Source organism: Octopus sinensis, linkage group LG17 (assembly GCF_006345805.1).
Source record: "Octopus sinensis linkage group LG17, ASM634580v1, whole genome shotgun sequence".
NCBI classification, from domain to species: domain Eukaryota; kingdom Metazoa; phylum Mollusca; class Cephalopoda; order Octopoda; family Octopodidae; genus Octopus; species Octopus sinensis.
In genome coordinates, this window is record NC_043013.1 from 15,027,601 (window position 1) to 15,048,387 (window position 20,787).

Consider the following 20,787-nt stretch of genomic DNA (forward strand, 5'->3'; position numbering starts at 1 on the left):
TCACAACATAATGACTGTTTACATCTAAACACATAACTATGGAGTTAGTAGTCTAGTATCTTAAACATACAGCTATTGTATTTATAACAAGGTTTGAACACAAAACCATGGAGTCAGTGGTTCAGTACCTTTACCACACAGCTATATAGTACCACCATCTATAGTAAGGTTTGAGCACACGACCATGGAATCAGTGGTTCAGTACCTTTACCACACAACTATCATGTCTATAGTAAGGTTTGAACACATGACCATCCAGTATATTACCTTCATAGCTATTAGATCTAAGGTAAGCTATGTGACCAGTAGACTATCCTCTTCACTTCACAGCCAGGCATTATATCAGATATACAAACACTTACTTTCACAAGCTTCAGAGTATATTCATATGATATTTCCTTCACCCGTGTTTTGGAATGAGCCAGTAATTTCACAAAAATCTCAAAGACTTGTGTTTCCTCTTTCAAGCGACAAACATCCAAAGTTCGGCAACTGAATATCAAAATAAAGATAAATACAAACATGCAATAACAAGCACAGATAATTAATTAATTATTCTAACACTGTACAAGGTTCATTCAAGCAGGGAGGGGATTCCGATTCATTATTTCTCAACCATTTTTACCCTCACTCCATTTGGATTTTATAAAATAGATATCACCACCATGGACAAAATATGTGTGTGTGTGTATATATATGTGTGTATGTAAGTATAGATAGATGTGTGTGTGTATATAAATACACACACACAAAAAAGGACAGACTTTAGACAGGATGTCCCTCACACAGACATACAGACCCAACTCTGAAATATATCGTGCTTTTTAACACAAACATATTCTGTTGTGTCTGAGGAGAGTCATTTTCTTTTTGTGCCTTATAATATAACACACTCACCAGTAAAATTTCCACTTATTTCTTTTTTATTTTCCTAAAATTTTCTTTGCATCTTGCAACCTTTTCAATAGTTTTGAGAGTCAAAATTATTGAAAAGGCTGCAAGACGCAACGAAAATTGTAGAAAAATAAAAATAAGAAAAAAGTGGAAATTTTACCGGTGAGTGTGTTAAATAATAAGGCACAAAAAGAAAATGACTCTCCCCAGACACAACAGAATATGCTTCAACACACAAACTCATATAAAGAATCTTGCAAACCAAATCCAAAAACGAAATAACACAAACATCTTTAAAGAGATTTTTTCCCAGACAAAAACACTACAGCTTCTGGCATTTAAACAACACAAGTACGTGATATTAGCAATGTTTATATTACAGAAGCTGTTTCTAGTGCATAATTTGAATATATTTGACTTGTAAAATGCCATTGCAAATCAGTAAACAGTTTATACACAATCTGTGTGTATTTCAGACTCACAATTCATTCAGAATTGAGGTGAGAATGCAGCAGTAATAAGCCACAAATATGGTGAAATATCGTATCTGCTGCTCTTGTGATCACTTCAGGAGTGATTTTATTTCAAAGTATATTGTGTTTTTTAGCATTATGCATGAAGTGATTTTATTTCAAAGTATATTGTGTTTTTTAGCATTATGCATCTTTAAAAAGAATTTCCTTGGACAAAAAAAACTGCAACTTCTGACATTTAAACAATATACATATATTAAGTATGTGATAATAGTAATGTTTATAAATATATACATACTCATATACATACAAGACAAGGCATAAATAATGGTTGTGACATTTTTTTAAAGTAATATACATTTATAATATATATATATACATGTATGTATATCTGTGTGTGTGTGTGTGTGTGTATGTGTGTGTGTGTGTATATATGTGTCATCATCATCATCGTGTGTGTGTGTGTGTGTTCTATATATATATATATATATGAATTAGAAAAAAAAACACCTTGAGGATTTAATTTATCGTAATGGATTATGTAATAATTTAGTATTTCAAATGAATTTTTCCCTGTAAGAAATCCCATATATATACTTATATATTATTCATAATATATTGAGTAAATTAAATTGATTTCACAATATATATTTTGACAGTTAAAAAACGTGTAAAGTTAATAAAAGAAAACGGAGAAGTAAAAATATAGTGGATAGTTGGTTAAATTTATGAGTATCACAATGAAATAGTAATACATATAAGATTCATGATATAAGGAGACCTTATTAAACAACAAAAACACTTTTCTCATTAAATATCTGAAAGGACACACCTATCCCTGAAGATATCAGACTAAATGTGTTTTTTTTTACATCTAAAATAGCTTCAATGCTGATGATTCAAACGTAAAGCCAGATTGAAACATATGTAGGATTTTTTGGGTTACTTCTTTGGTTATTTGTTTTGTTGATCAGGTCCCCTTATATCCTGAATCTTATATGTATTTCATTTTCATTGTGATACTAATAAATTTAACCAAGTATCCACTATATTCTTTCTTTTCCATTTTCTTTTATTAACTATATATATATGTATGTATGTATGTGTATACACACACACACAATAGGCAAGTGAAGTAATAACAAAGTGAATGAAAGGAGAAACACCCAAATCTCACTATTGCGAACAAAAGTCAATGAGTCTGTGAATAAATTGCACGTGTATATGGTAAGGGATTCCAAGTAAACAGCTGCTGGCTAGGTCAAGTAATTCTGTAGAATCATCGTCCTGAAAGAGAAGTACAGTTTAGTTGATATATTTGGTAGAAATATACGAAAATATGGCAAAACAGAAATAATTTTTTTGATAGATTTTTAGCATTTTATAACAGATAATTGAGGTGAGAAATGTTGATGTATATATTTGGTTGAGTTGTATGTCTTGACTAAGGTTTACCATTTTGATATTCGTAATACATACTGGTGTCAGATATGCTAACACATTATATAGAATGGCATAACTTGTTTAAAGTTTAACACATTAGCTATAATACCAATAGTGTTAGTAAGAAAGGAACAAGTATGGCTCTGTGGTTAAGAAATCTGCTTCCCAACCACATGGTTTTTGGTTCAGTTCTGCTACATGGAACCTTGTGCAAGTGTATTCTACCATAGCCCTTGGGCTAATCAAAGACTTACGAGTGGATTTGTTAAATGACAACTGAAAGAAGCCTGTGTATGTACGTATGTGTGTATGCGTATGTGTCTGCATGCTTGTTTATATTTGAACTTCCTTAAAAATCACTGAGCCACAAATCATGATGTTATTGCTATTTTCCTTGTCAAGAAATTGTCTGCTGGATTTGTGCCTTTGAAGATGAAAACAGGTAAGGGTTAGAAACAAGAAGAGCATCCAGCTATAAAACAATGCTTAGGGTATTCAGCTCACAATTGTAAGGTCATGAGTTTGATTCTTGGCAGCATGTTGTATACTTGAGCAAAACACTTTATTTCACGTTGCTCCAGTCCACCCAGCTGGCAAAACTGGGTTGTACCTGAATTTCAAAGAACCAGCTTTGTGACATTCTATATCACGCTGAATCTTCCTGAGAACTAATGTTATGGGTACGCATATCTGTGGAGTGCTCAACCCCATGCACCTTAATTTCATGAGCAGACTGTTCCATAGATCTGATCAACTGGAACCCTTGTCATCATAACTGACAAAGTACCAGTCCTCTAACCCATGTTAAGCTCTCTCAATGGCATTTAACTGTATTTTTGAGTACAACAATTTATTCAAAATTACATACAGTCATCTAATATCCAAAAAAGAACATATTAAATTATCAGGGACTGCTACCTTCGAATGACTGACATCCTATCCTGGAGTACATTTAACTTTCAACCACTCTGTTAATGGAGAGCTAGGATAGAAGAGAGAGTGATCTACAACAATGAAATGCTTACCACTTGGCTAACTTTTGCAAGAAAACAGCAAGTACGTTGTAAAGAAGTGCAAACTCTTGCCGTGTGTGTGTAAAGACAGTATTTTTCGTGGGCTAATTGATATAAGTAACCCAAAATAGCAGCATGCAGATCAGGCCACATCTGTGACACACATTCATCAAAGGCTACAAGTTCTATGGCAGTGGGTAATATTTCCGGCATCGAAGACTGGATCTGAAACATTGGTAATTATAGAAATTGTTCATAAAACAGTATTTTAGGGAGAAAAGAAAAAAAACAGAGATAAACAACTACAACAAGAATAACAAAAACCAATTCAACTGTGAGTATGCATATAACAACTGACAACTGATGCTGGTGTGTTTACGTCCCCGTAACTTAGCGGTTCGGCAAGAGTGACCGATAGAATAAGTACTAGGCTTACAAAGAATAAGTCCTGGGTTCGATTTGATCGACTAAAAGGCGGTACTCCAGCATGGTCAAATGACTGAAACAAGTAAATAAGTAAAGAGAGTATATATATTGGTGAAAGTTACACATACAAGTCCTTTGTAAGTATGTATTTATTATGCTTTTACTTTGAGTTTTATTTAAGTCCTTATGAGAATTCAGGTTAGCTGCAAACAAAGCAACAAGACTTTTTGAGTTAAGAAAGTTCCCAATGTTTGTAAATTTGTAATTGAGTTGATGTATCGGTTGAATTGTCAATGCATACACCAAAGTGTGTGCATCTTTTCATTTAAAGAATCTCATATGGAGAAACTTTGGAATGAAGGTGTGTATGTATGAAACTGTTTATATTTGCACTACTCTGATAAAATTGCTGAGCTGTAAGTGGTGAAGTTTTTATTTCCCATCAACAACTCATCCACTGGCTTGGCACGAAGGTATGATGTGGAATAAGAAATCCCTTACTTGTAAAACAGGTAAGAGTTAGCGACAAGAGAGCATCTGGTTATAAAACAATGGAAACCAAAATGTATAAAATACTCACCTTCTCTACAGTAACTAACTGCTCCAGGAAAGAAACCAGAAAACAGCTGAGAGCAATAAATATCTGCCTGGATTTCACAATGAGTTCCTGCGAGGTTTTACGATTTTCAAAGAGTTGGTTTCTATGGTGATGCTGCTGCAGAAGTTCACATATTAACTCTATACAGTCCTTTAGTTTATTCACCTGGCAACAGTAAACAAACGATAAGAACAAAGATTCTTTACCTTAACACGTGGGATTGCTGTTGCAATGTCTAACACATGCAAACATGGACAAGGGGACATTAAAAACATGATGATAACACACACTATTATCACAGAATAAAAAAAAAATATATAGGTACAGGCACGGTTGTGTGGTTGAGCAGCTCACTTTGCAACCACATAGTTTCAGGTCCAGTTCCATCCACTATGTAGCACCTTAAGGCGGCGAGCTGGCAGAAACGTTAGCACGCCGGGCGAAATGCGTAGCCGTATTTTGTCTGCCGTTTACGTTCTGAGTTCAAATTCCGTCGAGGTCGACTTTGCCTTTCATCCTTTCGGGGTCGATAAATTAAGTACCAGTTACGCACTGGGGTCGATGTAATCGACTTAATCCGTTTGTCTGTCCTTGTTTGTCCCCTCTGTGTTTAGCCCCTTGTGGGTAGTAAAGAAATATATGTAGCACCTTGGCCAACTATATTATACTGCTCCAAGCAGACCAATGCCTTATGAATGAACTTGGTAGATGAAAAATTGTACGGAAGCCCAATATATACGTGTAAGTATGTATGTATGTACACACATATGTGTGTGTGTGTGTGTGTGTGAGTCCTTGTGTTTGTCCCTCTCCCTGGCTTGACAACAGGCTGGTTGGTTTACATTACTGTAACTTAGTGGTAGAGCAAAAAGGATGAATAGAAGAATAAGTATCAAATAAGATGCTGTGCGTGAGAAGAGCCGGCAGGACAAGTGATACCATAACCCGTGGCCTTTAACTAGGATGTAGCCAGTCCACTTATGCATACCTTTCCTTCTTGGGACACAAAACTCTGCTTGTGAAGACCTGTTGAGGCAAGTGAAATCGAAATTGATCAAAAATCAGTGCCGGTGGCATGCAAAAGAACCATCCGAATGTGGTCATTGCCAGCGCCGCCTCGACTGGCATCATGTAAAAAGCACCAACCAATCGTGGCCGTTGCCAGCCTCGCCTGGCACATAAAAAGCACCCACTATACTCACGGAGTGGTTGGTGTTAGGAAGGGCATCCAGCTGTAGAAACGCTGCCAGATCAGACTGGGCCTGGTGCAGCCTCCTGGCTTTCCAGACCCCGGTCGAACCATCCAACCCATGCTAGCATGGAAAACGGACATTAAACGTGATGATGAAGCACTGTGGTGGATTTGTTCAAGTAAAATCTCTCAAGACAGTGCCCCACCATGGCAGGAGAGCAATGATTAAACCACATAAAAGGTAAAAGAAAGAGGTTTGCAGACACAGACTACTTAAAATTATAGAGAATATTCTATGTTTGATAGAGAGGGGAATAACATTGACTGAATCACTTACAATTTTCCTTGCAGCTTCACTTTGGTTGCTCCAAATCTCAACAGTAATACTTTCAGAGAGAAGTTCCATCGTGTTTGGCAACAACTGCACAAGAGCTGACACATCCGACAACTGGGAAGACTTTTTAAGTAAGCTAAGGCTAGTGAAGATTAAGTCAAGACAATAAACTGGTAACGTGATCTGCTCCTGCTGTAGTGTCTGTACATTTTCCACTTCTAGCTCATCTGTTGCCTGTAAGGAGGCATCTAAGATCATTTGAGAAGATAACCTGCATGGATCACAAGGAGAAACAAAGAAAGAAATGACTTTTAAAATGGGAAATTTTTTTCAATGTTTGGGAGAGGGGGTTCTAATGACAAGATCAAATGAATAAGCAACAACATCCATGACCCCTTGGAGGGACTCTGAAACTGGTGGTGAAACGACAGGGAGAAAGAAGCCACCACAACACACCAAGTTGTTCCAGTAGGAAGTGACAAATTAATACATCAAATCTGTCCTTACACTGACAACCTGGAATGAATGCTTGCAAACAAGAGTGGACTCTGCTTAAAGCACCCAAAGCTATGTGGTGATGTTAACCAATCAATGGTGAACTGGCAGAAATGTTAGCACACTGGGCGAAATGCGTAGCCGTATTACGTTCTGAGTTCAAATTCCGCCGAGGTCGACTTGCCTTTCATCCTTTCGGGGTGGATAAATTAAGTACCAGTTACGCACTGGGGTCGATATAATCGACTTAATCCGTTTGTCTGTCCTTGTTTGTCCCCTCTGTGTTTAGCCCCTTGTGGGTAATAAAGAAATAGATGTTAACCAATCAACATACTAATCTCACACAAGAGAACAAGCACAGCCCATCTGACACACTTTCCATATAGTTTCTATCAATCTACTATTGCTACCGATGCCTGTGAGCCCACCCCACTTCTTATACATCTATAGTGTACACTGATACACTATATGGAATTTATGGAAACTACTTTTCTGCATATCACATGTAACCAATTCCCTGGTATTCAACTCCTTTTCACTAAAACTTCAATCTTTGCTAAGTTTACATTTAGATCTCTTGATTCCAAGTTTTGCTTCTGCATCTGAAATTTCTTCTTCAGGTTTGCCAGATAAAATATGAAGAACCAGATTATCAACAGTTAAGATTTCCTATGAACAACCACCTAAGTTCTGGTCAACCCCTGTATTTCATCTTAGAGATCAATCTCTTTTGTCTTGATAGCCTGATACCTAGATGTGGAAAGCATTTTCCTATAACATAATGCATGTGTAATCAATAAAATGCCTTGCTACTGAAACATCTGTAACACAAATTGAACTATCATCTATTCTTATAATTTTATTGTGTGTGTGTGTGTGTGTGTGTGTGCGTGTGTGTTTATCTTTGCATCTGTGTTTCTCCTCCCTTCCACCATTTGACAACCACGTTGGCTTCTTTACATCCTTATAACTTAGAGGTTTGACAAAAGACATCAAGAGAATAAATACCAGACTCTTAAAAAAACATGAATACTGCAGTCAATTTGTTTGACTAAAAACCTTCAAAACAGCGTCCCAGCATGGCCAGTCCAATGACCCCATTCTGGAACACCTTTGACCACAGATCCTTTCTATCATGATTAACCACAGGTTGGAATAGCTATCTTCTTAGATCCCTTCTATCAGAACTGACCCCATTCTGAAACAGCTTTGGTCATAGGTAGGTCCTCTCTACTAGAACTAACCTCAGGCGATACAACATCGTGTCCCTAAATATTCCATAAAGATCTTGCAGTTACTTACAAGGGGATGCTGAAAAGTTCTTGGTTTTGGGTAAAGAAAAATACAGGAGGATCAGTTAATTATGATTTTATTAAACATATTCCCCTCTCAGATCCCCACTTATTACAGTGGTCCTTCAATTTTTCTATGCCCAGTAAAAGAATTTGGAAGGTTGGGCCTCCAACCAGACCTTACACAACACCCTTAAAGCCAGGAACTTTTTGGCATCCCCTTATACAATTTATTTCTCTCTTCAAAATGTTCAGCTCATTATTCAGTCTTTGATAAAAACTGAAATATTAAAGAATGAATAAATTTATTTCCTCCAAATTTGTACAGACAAATACCTTTATTACCATTTTTTTTTTACATTGTGGATATTTTAAAACACTACCAGGTGGTCCTTGGAGTGTCTTCAGTGTAGACCACTTAGTTGCAAAAATCCAGGCCAAGTTTCTGGTTGAAGGCTATCCTCTTCCCACAAATCATACAGACCCTGAAAAGGGTCAGAGCACTCCCATTCTTCTAACTAACTAACACATTAAAATAATAAAATGTTTGCTTACCTCTCTACCGAAGACATAGAAGTGTCTCCATCCCTGCCATCACCTGTGCAACGAGAATCACTTTTACCCAGAGCAGAGAAGCGAGTGTCATTGGAATGTATAGAATGGCTGAAAGCTGATCCATTTGGAGAAGGCGCCGATAATGTTGAGATGTTGGACCAAACATCTGTAAAGAGATACAGTGCTGATATAGACTCAAATGCTTATTTCATAATAGGCATAAGGGGTTCATATTCACAGTATTATACAGACAAGAAACTAATATTTCAAATGCAGTATTGCTATGAAAGCAGCTGAAAAATTGGGTATTATTACCCTTATAAGATGAAATGTTGTCAACAAACAACCATGGGACTGAAACCTGCATCTCTCAGAGACTGGCCGAGTACTTTATCATTAAGCTAAACTACCGGCTGACAACAGTCTCCATCAAATTTAAGCACTAAATACAGAGCTGGCATGGGTTGGACAGTTTGACCAGGGCTGGCAAGCTGGAAGCATTCCTAACCTTGTAGGCTCATGGGTGCTGGGGCGATGTAAAAAGCACCCATGTTGGTACTGCATAAAAGCACCCAGTACACTACGTAAAGTGGTTGGCATTAGGAAGGGCATCCAGCCATAGAAACCATGCCACAACAGACATAGAGCCTGGGCAGCTCTTCAGCTGGCCAGCTCCTGTCAAATTGTCCAACCCATGCCAGCATGGAAAACGGATGTTAAATGATGATGAAATGAAACACTGGCAACATCAGTCTCACCAGTTCCAGAGGACCTGTAAAAACCACAGCCACAGCTCCTTCTTCCAGACCAACCTTCCCCAGCTCATGATTCGTTGGCTACCCCTCAACCTGACACAATTTCTACACCTGTCACCTACTCTACCCTCTTCCCTACTTATCATCCCTTAACACTTGTTCTTTGTCATATTCAGCCTCTCATTCCCCATCTCTAACCACCCCTCAATCCCCCATAGACCCTTGCAACCTCTACCCACCCACACTCATTTTGAGGGTACACCCTGACACATGATCACCACAATTTTTATCTCTTTCCAGTCCTGGTCCAATCACTCATACCCTCTCTTCTATAAGTAGCTGTGCAGCTTTACTATAAGGAACCACTTGTGTTCTAGCCTATCTTTTATACTTTAACCCTTCATTCCATAGCATAAAGCTGCCTCCCACTTTACTATAGTTCCACTCAAAGGGAATCTTAGTCTTGTAGGTTGTATAGTGGTCTCATATGTGCCAGTGCCCTGAAAAAAACTCTCACCCAATACACAAAGTGGCTGGCATTAAGGAAGGACCATCGCCTTACTAGCACTTGTGCCCATGCCAGTAGGGTGCCAAGAGCACTATCTGAGCGTGATCGTTGCCGGAGCAGCCAACTGGCTTCCATGCCGGTGGCACATAAAAGGGCACCATTCGAGCGTGATTGTTACCAACGTCACCCTACTGGCACCTGTGCCGGTGGCATGTGTAAAAAGAGTCGAGTGAGGTCATTGCCAGTACCGCCTGACTGGTTCCCGTGCCGGTGGCACATAAAAATCACCCACTACACTCTCAGAGTGGTTGGCGTTAGGAAGGGCATCCAGCTGTAAAAACTCTGCCAGATCAAGATTGGGGCCTGGTGCAGCCATCTGGTTCACCAGCCCTCAGTCAAAATCGTCCAACCCATGCTAGCATGGAAAGCAGACATTAAACGATGATGACGATGATGATGAATCAGCCACAGAAACCATGCCAAAGCAGATTTTGGAGCATGATGCTTTGGACTTGTTGGGTCCAGTCAAACAGTCCAAGAGATGCCAGCACGAAACATGAACATTATATAATGATGATGATGATGGCTCAACTGACCTGGTTTGGGAGTATAAAAAGCTGGGTCCTGGTGGTATTTTAATCGTGTATGTAAGCAACTGGTCAGGCTTCTCAACGTCCGGCTGACTTGAACCAGTAAATTTGGCTGGTTTAAAAAGGTGTTATAGTCCAAAGGTGGAGTAATTTGCTTGCAAGAGAGCTCCAAGACCTCCAAAAGACTCTGTAAAAGGAAATGAATACAGAAAAGATATCAAAACGACTCTCTATAATAATCTGAATCTGTTTATAATAATTACATATCCCAAAATCCTGAGGATCCTTAAAACTCATCCCCTAGCATGTATTCCTTTTATTCACTTACAACTATCTATCATGCCTCCATCACTCAATAAAGAGGTCCCTTTCGTCATATCTAGGACATCATCTAGTGCCAATGCCATGAAAGAAAAAGAAAAATAGCACTCAGTCATCATCATCATTTAACATCCATTTTCCATGCTGGCATGGGATGGATGGTTTGATGAGGTCTGGAGAGCCAGCGGCTGCACCTGACTCCAATCTGATCTGGCAATGTTCTGTTTAATACAGATAATTCAAACTTCCTAATGCAACTCATTTGTATCATTGGTCATACCCACTCTCTTGCTCACCACTCAACCCTACTTAATTTCTACAGTTGTTATCTACTCTCCCCTACCTTCCCTATTTATCATACCTCGACACTTGTTCTTCACACAATCTCCATCTCTAACATTCTCCCATTATCCACCTGCATTCCTTTTTCTGTCCTCATTCACTTCTCACCTCGCACCTTGAGGATCCACCCTGACACATCATCACCATTTTCATTTCTTTCTAGTTCCACAATTCTTCAATAATACATAGTCACGTAGTTCTCCTGCAGCAAGAAACCTGTTCCGTTCTGTGCCCATTCCCTCATACTTTAACCCCTCATCTCCTAGCATAAAACCACCTCCTTCTTTATTGTAGCCCCATCCAGTCAAAGGGAATCTTACAAGCTACATAGTGACCTCACTAGTAGTCGTACAAAAAAAAAAGTTTCAGTACACTCTGTAAAGAGATTGGTGTTAGGAAGGGGCATTCAACTGTAGAGACCATGCCAAAGCAGACACTGGAGTCTAATGCAGTCCTGGGCCCATCAGATCCTATCAAAGTATCCAACCCATACCAACATGGAATATAGATGATGATATAGCATGTTTTACAACATGAAGAAGTCTGTTCCAGACATTAGACATTTTTTGAAAAGAGAGAAAACAAATTGTATTTCCCTCTCTCTCTCTCTCCTCTCTCTTTCTCCAAAGAACAATCATCATCATCATCAAACATCCTTTTTTCCATGCTGGCATGGGTTGGATGGTTTGACAAAAGCATATAAACCTGAGGATTCCACTAGGTTCTATGTCTGCTTTGGTATGGTTTCTACAGCTGGATACCCTTCCTAATACCAACCGCCTAATAGAGCATACTGTGTTTTTTTAATGTGACACCAGCACTATTGAAATAACCACATACCTGCAAGATAAGATCCCTCAACTGAGCGGGGTATAAATCAGAGAAATAAGAAATCATAATAGAGGAAGTGAAGCAGGTGTCTTGCTGAAAAGGTAAAATAATAATTTTCTCTCTGCCCTCAACAGCCTAAAACATATTCCACTCAACACTAAGATATTTTACCTGAGTAATTTGTGGTCTCTGAAGGAAAATTTCAGCAGGAAAATCATAAAAGACAACATCTCTGAGAAATTCACAGGTATTTGCCAGTTCATGGGGGTCTTTGTTCTGGAATAAACTGTAGGAAAGAAAAATAGTCAATGTTCTATAAATCAAGTGTGAAATTAATTCATGCATTATTTTATCAACCCCAAAAGAAAGAAAGGCAAAGATAATCTCTGTAGGATTTGAACTCAGAGCAGATGGCAGTTTTCTTTTATGTCCAAATATCATGAGAAAGAGTGGCACCCCCTCATGTAACTAAGTAAACTGATCTCTGACACTGCAGGCCAGTCCTAGCACTCCAATACCACTCTTTAGATTTGGAGATCTGACCACTGTGGTACAGCAGGCTAAGATGGCTGTAGTGACCAATAAGCAGTAGGTTTTACATAGGAGTGCCCTTCTCCAAGGTTGCCAAGAGAGCACCAAACCACCTGATGGACTCCATTCCTTGATTTGTCGTTGAGTTTGATTCCCCAAGATTTTTCTTTTCTCAAAGCGACCCTGACAGGTGCTACCCTGAATCAGAGTAGACTTTGGAACAACAGTGGCTAAAAGGTGGTTCTACACTTCTTAAAACCTTGGAACTCTTGAACCAGGGACCCACTACCAGATGAGGTTAAAGGTCATACCCAGGACATAAAGACATTAAAAACAATAATATACAATCATCATCATCATTTAACGTCTGTTTTCCATGCTAGCATGGGTTGGACGGTTCGACCGGGGTCTGGAAAGACAGGATCTGGCAGTGTTTCTACAGCTGGATGCCCTTCCTAACACCGACCACTCTGAGAGTGCAGTGGGTGCTTTTTATGTGCCAGGGGAGGCTGGCAATGGCCACGATTGGTTGGTGGTTTTTACGAGCCACTGGCACAGAAGCCAGTCAAGGTGGCACTGGCATCAGCCATGTACGGATGGTGCTTTTTACGTGCCAGGGTAGGCTGGCAACAGCCACGAACAGTTGATACTTTTTACGTGCCACCGGCACGGAAGCCAGTCAAGGCGACACTGGCATCGGTCACATACAGATGGTGCTTTTTACGTGCCAGGGGAGGCTGGCAATGACCATGATCGGTTGGTGCTTTTCTTTTTACGTGCCACCAACACGGAAGTCAGTCAAGGCAGCACTGGCAAGAGTAAAATGTATCAATGAAAACAAAAATCAATAGAGGGAAACCTGATCAATGATTACTTACCTATGTGTAGAAGACAAAACATGTCGGTCAGTTTGAGTTAAAGTGAGCCAAGGAAATGTTCTCATTGTAAACCCTGCAGAAGATTAAAAAATATAATAATTAGGTATAGGCATGGCTGAGTGGTCAAGAAGCTCTGTTTGCAACCTCGTGATTTTAAGTGCGGTTCCACTGCACGACACCTTCAGCAAATGTCTTCTACTATGGCCCCAGGCTGACTAATGTTTTGTGAGTGAATTTGGTAGATGGAAATTGTATGGAAGCTTATTGTGTGTGTGTGTGTGTGTGTGTGTGTGTGCACGTGCATGCACCTTTGTATTTGTTCACCCCACCAACTCCACGTGACAACTGGTGTTGGTTTGTTTATGTCCCAATGACTTTACAGTTTGGCAAAAGAGACCAAAAGAATAAGCACCACACTTAATAAGTACTGAGATTGACTTGTTCAGCTAAACCCTTCAAAGCAGAGCCCCAACACAGCTAGTCACAACTCCATGACACACACAAACACATGCTAGCTCACACACACACACACACACACAGAAGCTGATATGTTTCCAGATGCATACACCTTCACCCCACCCAATCTGTTTGCCCATATACTGTAACCAATTTTACCAAACTAGAAGCTCCACAAATAAAAGCAAAAAAACAAAATAAGGCTTACCTAAGCCTGGTTTAGCCCTTGTTGGGTTTGAACCAACACTGTCTTCATACACCACTCTTTCAATATTGTCGTTCTCGGCTGTCTGTGGATCACATGGATCAGTGGTAGAAACTGGATCTACAATACACAAAGTTAACAATCACTTTCAATGATCAGAGTCTCATGATGGCTAAATATTCCCAGACATTTAGACATTGGGATACAGTCTTTGCAAAGTTATATACATGTAAGGTTACTATTAGAGAACATCAAAGATTATGATACCATCCTAGTATCTATAGCAACTCTGAGAGCTTCAATTGAAAATTTTCTTAACTGAGAAGCATTAGAATAAAGTCCTTCTTTGATGTCTATAGTAATTGTTTTGAAAGAGACAAGATGATATATCCCCAGTGAAGGGTGATTTTGATGTCTCCCTTCACTGAAGTCTAAATAGAAGTGTTTTTGCTACATGTGACTGATACATGTGTAGAAAGTGATATCATCAGCATAGCAGTGAGATAAAAGAAATATACTGATGCAAACTTACCAAAGCAGGCCTGTTGATAATGGATGTGTTCGCACCCATTTGACTTCAGATCTAAATCTGGGATCTTCATCAAATTCTCAAGAATTGTATCGATTTTGTCTTTCAGTGATGTGGGCGAGTCCATTCGTAAATGAGATAAGAAGTCTATAGCACCAATTTCTCGAAGACTCTCACATGCAGTAGAATGCTGAGAAAAGAACAATATATTAATTAACAGCTAAGATTTTAATATAAATGATATTGGATATAATATACAGCAATTTGAGTGAGGAGGAACAGACCCCTAGATGGACGGATTGTTGGTATTTACCATTGCTGAAATTGGGGTTTTTAATGTATATCATAACAAATTAGTGTGTGTGTGTGTGTATAGATGCAGTCATGGCTATAAATTTCTTCCTAATCAAATGGTTTCAGGTTCAATCCCTCTGTATAGCATCTTGGGCGAGTGTTTTCTACTATGGCCCTGAGCTGACTAAAGACTTGCAAGTGGATTTGACAGATGGATATTGAAAAAGAACATCATATGTGTGTGTTTATATATGTTTGTGCTTTTGGGGTTGAATAGTACCAGACGAGTAGTGGGTTTGATGTAATCAACTAGTTCCTTCTGACAAAATTTCAGACCTTATGCCTATCATCATCATCGTTTAACGTCCGCTTTCCATGCTAGCATGGGTTGGACGGTTTTGACTTAAAGAATTATTTCTTTTTCTTTACAAGCCAAAATCTTTGGTTCAAACCCCATATGATCTCAGAGAAACTGGACAGATCAAGGATGTTCAATGAGCTAACATAAAACCTTCAATCTGGTTGCTCCAAACTGATAACATGCTGGGACCTACAGTGTACCCAGTTAGAAAAAAAAAAAGAAAAAGAAATAAATAAAAAAGAAGGGGATCTCTGCCTGTCTTACCTCTGATAGTTGATGCAGCAACCCAAGCACCTCTGACTGCATTGGAGCACTGGGAAAGTTGAACCATTCCAATAAGCGAATAAACAGGTGTTTCTCCTGAACCAGGTCTGACAGACAGACCAATCCATAGTTTAGTTTACTGATAACGTTTTTCAATGCTCGGACTCTGATTTCTTCCAGTTCATGTCCTGAGATGGAAAATTCATTCATTAACACATGGTACAGTAGAATTTTAGTGAACAGGTGATATTTATGTTTGATAGTGGGATAGAGTCAGTAAACATGCAGCATGTGCATCTCATAGTTAGATAGAGTCAGAGAACAGGTGTCATTATCAGACATGTGTCTGATAGTGGGATATAGCTAGTGAACATGTCTGGCTGTTAACAGGAGACACATGTCTGATGGAGTCAGTGAACAGGTGATACTATCAGATATGTGCCCAATAATGAAGAGTAGTTGGTGAGCATGTATCTGATGGCAAGATACAGCTAGTGAACATGTGTCTGATAGCAATGTACAACAAGTGAACATGTACTTGACAGTGTATTATAGCTAGTGAGCAGATCACACATGTATCTGATAGTGGGATATAGCTAGTAAACATGTATCTGATAGTAGTTAACAGGTGAAACATGTCTGATGAATTCAGTGAACATGACATGTCTCTGGTCATAGGACAGAGTAAATGAAAAGGTGTCATGTCGCAATCAAAAATGAGCCACATAGTGGGATATAGCTAGTGAACACATGCCTGACAGTTGGATATAGCTAGTGAACACATGCCTGACAGCTGGATATAGTTAGTGAACACATGCCTGACAGCTGGATATAGCTAGTGAACACATGCCTGACAGCTGGATATAGCTAGTGAACACATGCCTGACAGCTGGATATAGTTAGTGAACACATGCCTGACAGCTGGATATAGCTAGTGAACACATGCCTGACAACTGGATATAGCTAGTGAACACATGCCTGACAGCTGGATATAGCTAGTGAACACATGCCTGACAGCTGGATATAGTTAGTGAACACATGCCTGACAGCTGGATATAGCTAGTGAACACATGCCTGACAGCTGGATATAGCTAGTGAACACATGCCTGACAGTTGGATATAATTAGTGAACACATGCCTGACAGCTGGATATAGCTAGTGAACACATGCCTGACAGCTGGATATAGCTAGTGAACACATGCCTGACAGTTGGATATAGCTAGTGAACACATGCCTGACAGTTGGATATAGTTAGTGAACACATGTCTGACAGCTGGATATAGTTAGTGAACACATGCCTGACAGCTGGATATAGCTCGTGAACACATGCCTGACAGTTGGATATAGTTAGTGAACACATGCCTGACAGCTGGATATAGTTAGTGAACACATGCCTGACAGCTGGATATAGCTAGTGAACACATGCCTGACAGCTGGATATAGCTAGTGAACACATGCCAGACAGTTGGATATAGTTAGTGAACACATGCCTGACAGCTGGATATAGCTAGTGAACACATGCCTGACAGTTGGATATAGTTAGTGAACACATGTCTGACAGCTGGATATAGCTAGTGAACACATGCCTGACAGCTGGATATAGCTAGTGAACACATGCCTGACAGCTGGATATAGCTAGTGAACACATGCCTGACAGTTGGATATAGCTAGTGAACACATGCCTGACAGTTGGATATAGTTAGTGAACACATGTCTGACAGCTGGATATAGTTAGTGAACACATGCCTGACAGCTGGATATAGCTCGTGAACACATGCCTGACAGTTGGATATAGTTAGTGAACACATGCCTGACAGCTGGATATAGTTAGTGAACACATGCCTGACAGCTGGATATAGCTAGTGAACACATGCCTGACAGCTGGATATAGCTAGTGAACACATGCCAGACAGTTGGATATAGTTAGTGAACACATGCCTGATTATGGGGTATGGCTAGTAAACACATCTGATCATAGGATATAGCTAGGGAACATGCCTCTGACAATAGGGTACAGTTCATGAAAATGTATCCAATAAAGGAGTATAGCTAACAAAAAGGTATCTTATGGTGGGGTATGTGTCTAATAGTGGAGTATAACTAATGAACATGTATCAGATAGTAGGGGATGGAACAGATAAATTACTGGAAATTGAAAGATTTAAGACTCTACACTCTGCACAGAATCACTAATTCCATTTCTCTTCCTCATATGAAGACTAGACACTGCAACAACTTGGGTGTCAAAGGAGCATAGATGCTTAATATTTTCAGAGAAAACAAATCTATATAAGCACACATGTTAACACTGACAAGCAAGTGGACAAATTACTGTGTAAGATTTCTGATTAATCTACAGACATGACAAAAGTATATAGACACCCTATAAAACATGGTTTTATGTTTATTCTAACTTGTAAGGATTTGTATATTTTATTAATTGACATTTTTATATTTCAGGCTCTATACGTCACTGTTTAATCATGCCATGTGCAAAAGAAACCTTGGAACCTTCTGAATTTCAAAGAGACTATACTGTGGGTCAATCTGAAAGTGGACATAGCATAAAATCACAGAAAACCTTGGGATCCTGCTTTCTACAGTTAATAGAGTGATTGTGCAATTCACCAGAGAGGATGACCAGGGCCCTCTGACAGGACCCTTCTCTTTGTTAAGAGAAGTGTGGAGGATAATCCTCGTTGCAAGGCCTCTGACATAGCAGAACAAGTTGGTATCAGTCCCAGAACAGCTGTCAGGTATCTCCACAAACTTGGTTACTATGGCAGTGCAGTAAGAAGGAAGCCACTTCTTTGACCAGCCAATATCAAGTGGAGAAAAGAATGGGCCAGTGAGATGGTGGAGAAGACACTAGCATTTTGGGACATTGTCATATTCTCCAATGATCCCAGATTTGCTGTATTTCCTGACAATGGTCAAGTGTCGGTCAGGAAACTCTGTGATTAAGAATTTAACGTGGAAAGATTGCAGCCAACAATGAAACATGGCAGCTATTCTGTGATGATCTGGAGAGCAATTTGGAGTAATGGTCAATCAGAGCTAATGGAGTGTGAGGGAAACAAACTCAGATAAATACATGTCCAGATTGCAGAAAGGACTCATCCCAATCTTCTCAAGTGGTGAAATGATTAAAGAAGACTCTATATTTAGGGAAGATGGGGCTCCTTGTCACACAGCTAAAATTACCCAAGATTTGTTGAAAGAGAATGGCATTAAAAAGCTTCCATGGCCAAGCCAGTCACACCAGATATGAACATATGAACCCTATTGAACACCTCTGGGTCATGATGGACAAGACACTTCATAAAAAGAACAAGGAAGCATCTTCAAAGCCAGATCTTTTGAGATTACTGTATGAAACTTGGCAAGAAATTCCACAAGAGAATATTCATCAAATCAATAACATGCCTAATAGGGTCCTTGCATTGAAAAATGCAAAGGGCATGTCTACTAAATATTAAATATTCACATTATAACAATTAATAAATAATTTAAATGTATAATTTCAGGTTTGAATAAATTTTAATGATTATAAGGGTGTCTATTTACTTCTGTCATGTCTGTGTACACCATTCCAAGACACTGATGAAGGCAGTGATAACAAAATTCATCATTTAACAAATGCAAAGCACAAAACTGTTGATAATGTCCCAGCCCGAAGCCAAAAAAAAACCTAGTAGAAAGATTGCATCTACATGTAAGTATTTAAATATATGCATCATCATCGTTTTAATGTAACCTTTTCCATGGTTGCATTGGTAGACAAATTTTCTACAATTGAATGCCCTTGTTGCCAACTCACACCTGTTTCCAAGTAAAGTAATATTTTCCCATGGCCAGGCATGCTCTTACAAAATATTTAAAATAAATGACACTCCTTGTGTGACAGTGATAGCCATTTTACAAGCATTATATAATACTAGCATTAAAGACCTGTCGTTGCCGGGTCATCGTGCTAGTGCATGTATATATGTGTATATATATGTGTACATATTACATGTACATCTATATATATACATCTGCACATGAAATACAAAATACAAAGTTATATCTTGATATCGCTAGTGATAACAATACTCAAAATATATAACAGACTGGAATTGTTAGCCCGTCTCTTGTAATTTCAATCAATTGTATCTTGTCCTCCCTCTTGTATAGAAGTGTGGCTACAATCCAGCCTACCTCTACTTCTGGGTGGGGACAGGGCATTTTTAATTTTTTTCCGGGACACCCTACGTCCCAGATATAAAGGTAAAAATAAAATATTTCCACTTTGCAAGTTCGAGTCGAGTACTCCCTTGCACGCTCTGTTGACTCGAACCTTGCTTCAATTGTGGCGAATTTACCGCCTCTGATTAGATACCTTTCATAGTCACACCAAGACACTTTTCAAAGGTGCTTTCCTCCATGTGTTCAAATCTTTTTTCTCTACATTGTATACTTTATAGACAATAGTCTTTTCTTTAATTTAATTTCTTATTATCCATCTGGACTATTCCATTTCTGCATGCTAATTTTATTTTTAATTTATTCCCATTCATGTGAAACCACTTATTCAAGTTCAAATCATTGATGCAATTTTATACCAGTTGCTATTTTTACTTTTGTCATGTTACTTTAGTTTGATTTTAATTATTACTTACTACATATAATCCAATTGTTATTATTATTTTTATTGTAAAGTATCTGACATAAAATAGAGAAACGTTTTTGTTTCACTTTTAACACGTAATACTGAAATAGTGGAGAAGATATGATATTGCTATGGGCTCGCTCTAGGCAAGAAGTTGAACATTTCTTTTGCCCATGAAACTACATGGACCCTAAGTAAGGCATGTGTAAAATTTGAATGGAATTGGTTGTGTAGTTCTCAAGTTTTAGGGAATCGTAGTGGAGAAGGTATGATATTGCTGTGGGCTCGCCCTAGGCAAAAAGTTCAAAATTTTTTTTGCCGATGACACTCCCCAGACCTTACGTAAGGCATATGTAAAATTTGAATGAAATTGGTTGTGTAGTTCTCAAGTTTTAGGGAAACACACAGACAGAAACACATTCTCAGTTTTATATATATAAAGATCAATACAAGGAGACATCAACATAAACCTACCCACACACACACAACGGGCTTCTTTCAGTTTCTGCCCACTGAATCCACTCACAAAGCTTTGGTTTGCCCAGGGCTATAGTGG

The 20,787-nt window shown here is 38.8% G+C and overlaps 1 protein-coding gene and 1 long non-coding RNA gene across 4 annotated transcripts in view; one reads left to right on the forward strand and one right to left on the reverse strand.

Moving 5' to 3' along the window:
• LOC115220984 (rotatin) overlaps nt 1–20,787 on the reverse strand; it is an 84,936-nt gene that overhangs the window by 61,885 nt on the left and 2,264 nt on the right. For all 3 annotated transcript variants that reach the window (XM_029791200.2, XM_029791201.2, XM_036510364.1), the window contains exons 2-13: nt 15,581–15,768; nt 14,665–14,851; nt 14,136–14,252; nt 13,472–13,544; nt 12,234–12,348; nt 10,575–10,755; nt 8,716–8,881; nt 6,377–6,644; nt 4,830–5,012; nt 3,836–4,048; nt 2,545–2,654; nt 363–492 (exon numbers count right to left, since the gene is read on the reverse strand). In XM_029791200.2, the coding sequence (XP_029647060.1) occupies nt 363–492; nt 2,545–2,654; nt 3,836–4,048; nt 4,830–5,012; nt 6,377–6,644; nt 8,716–8,881; nt 10,575–10,755; nt 12,234–12,348; nt 13,472–13,544; nt 14,136–14,252; nt 14,665–14,851; nt 15,581–15,768 (1,931 nt within the window). The remainder of the gene's footprint in view (nt 1–362; nt 493–2,544; nt 2,655–3,835; nt 4,049–4,829; nt 5,013–6,376; nt 6,645–8,715; nt 8,882–10,574; nt 10,756–12,233; nt 12,349–13,471; nt 13,545–14,135; nt 14,253–14,664; nt 14,852–15,580; nt 15,769–20,787) is intronic.
• LOC118766717 lies at nt 13,989–18,812 on the forward strand. Its single transcript, XR_005002625.1, has 3 exons — nt 13,989–14,021; nt 15,146–15,153; nt 18,647–18,812. It is a non-coding gene; the product is annotated as an uncharacterized LOC118766717 (long non-coding RNA).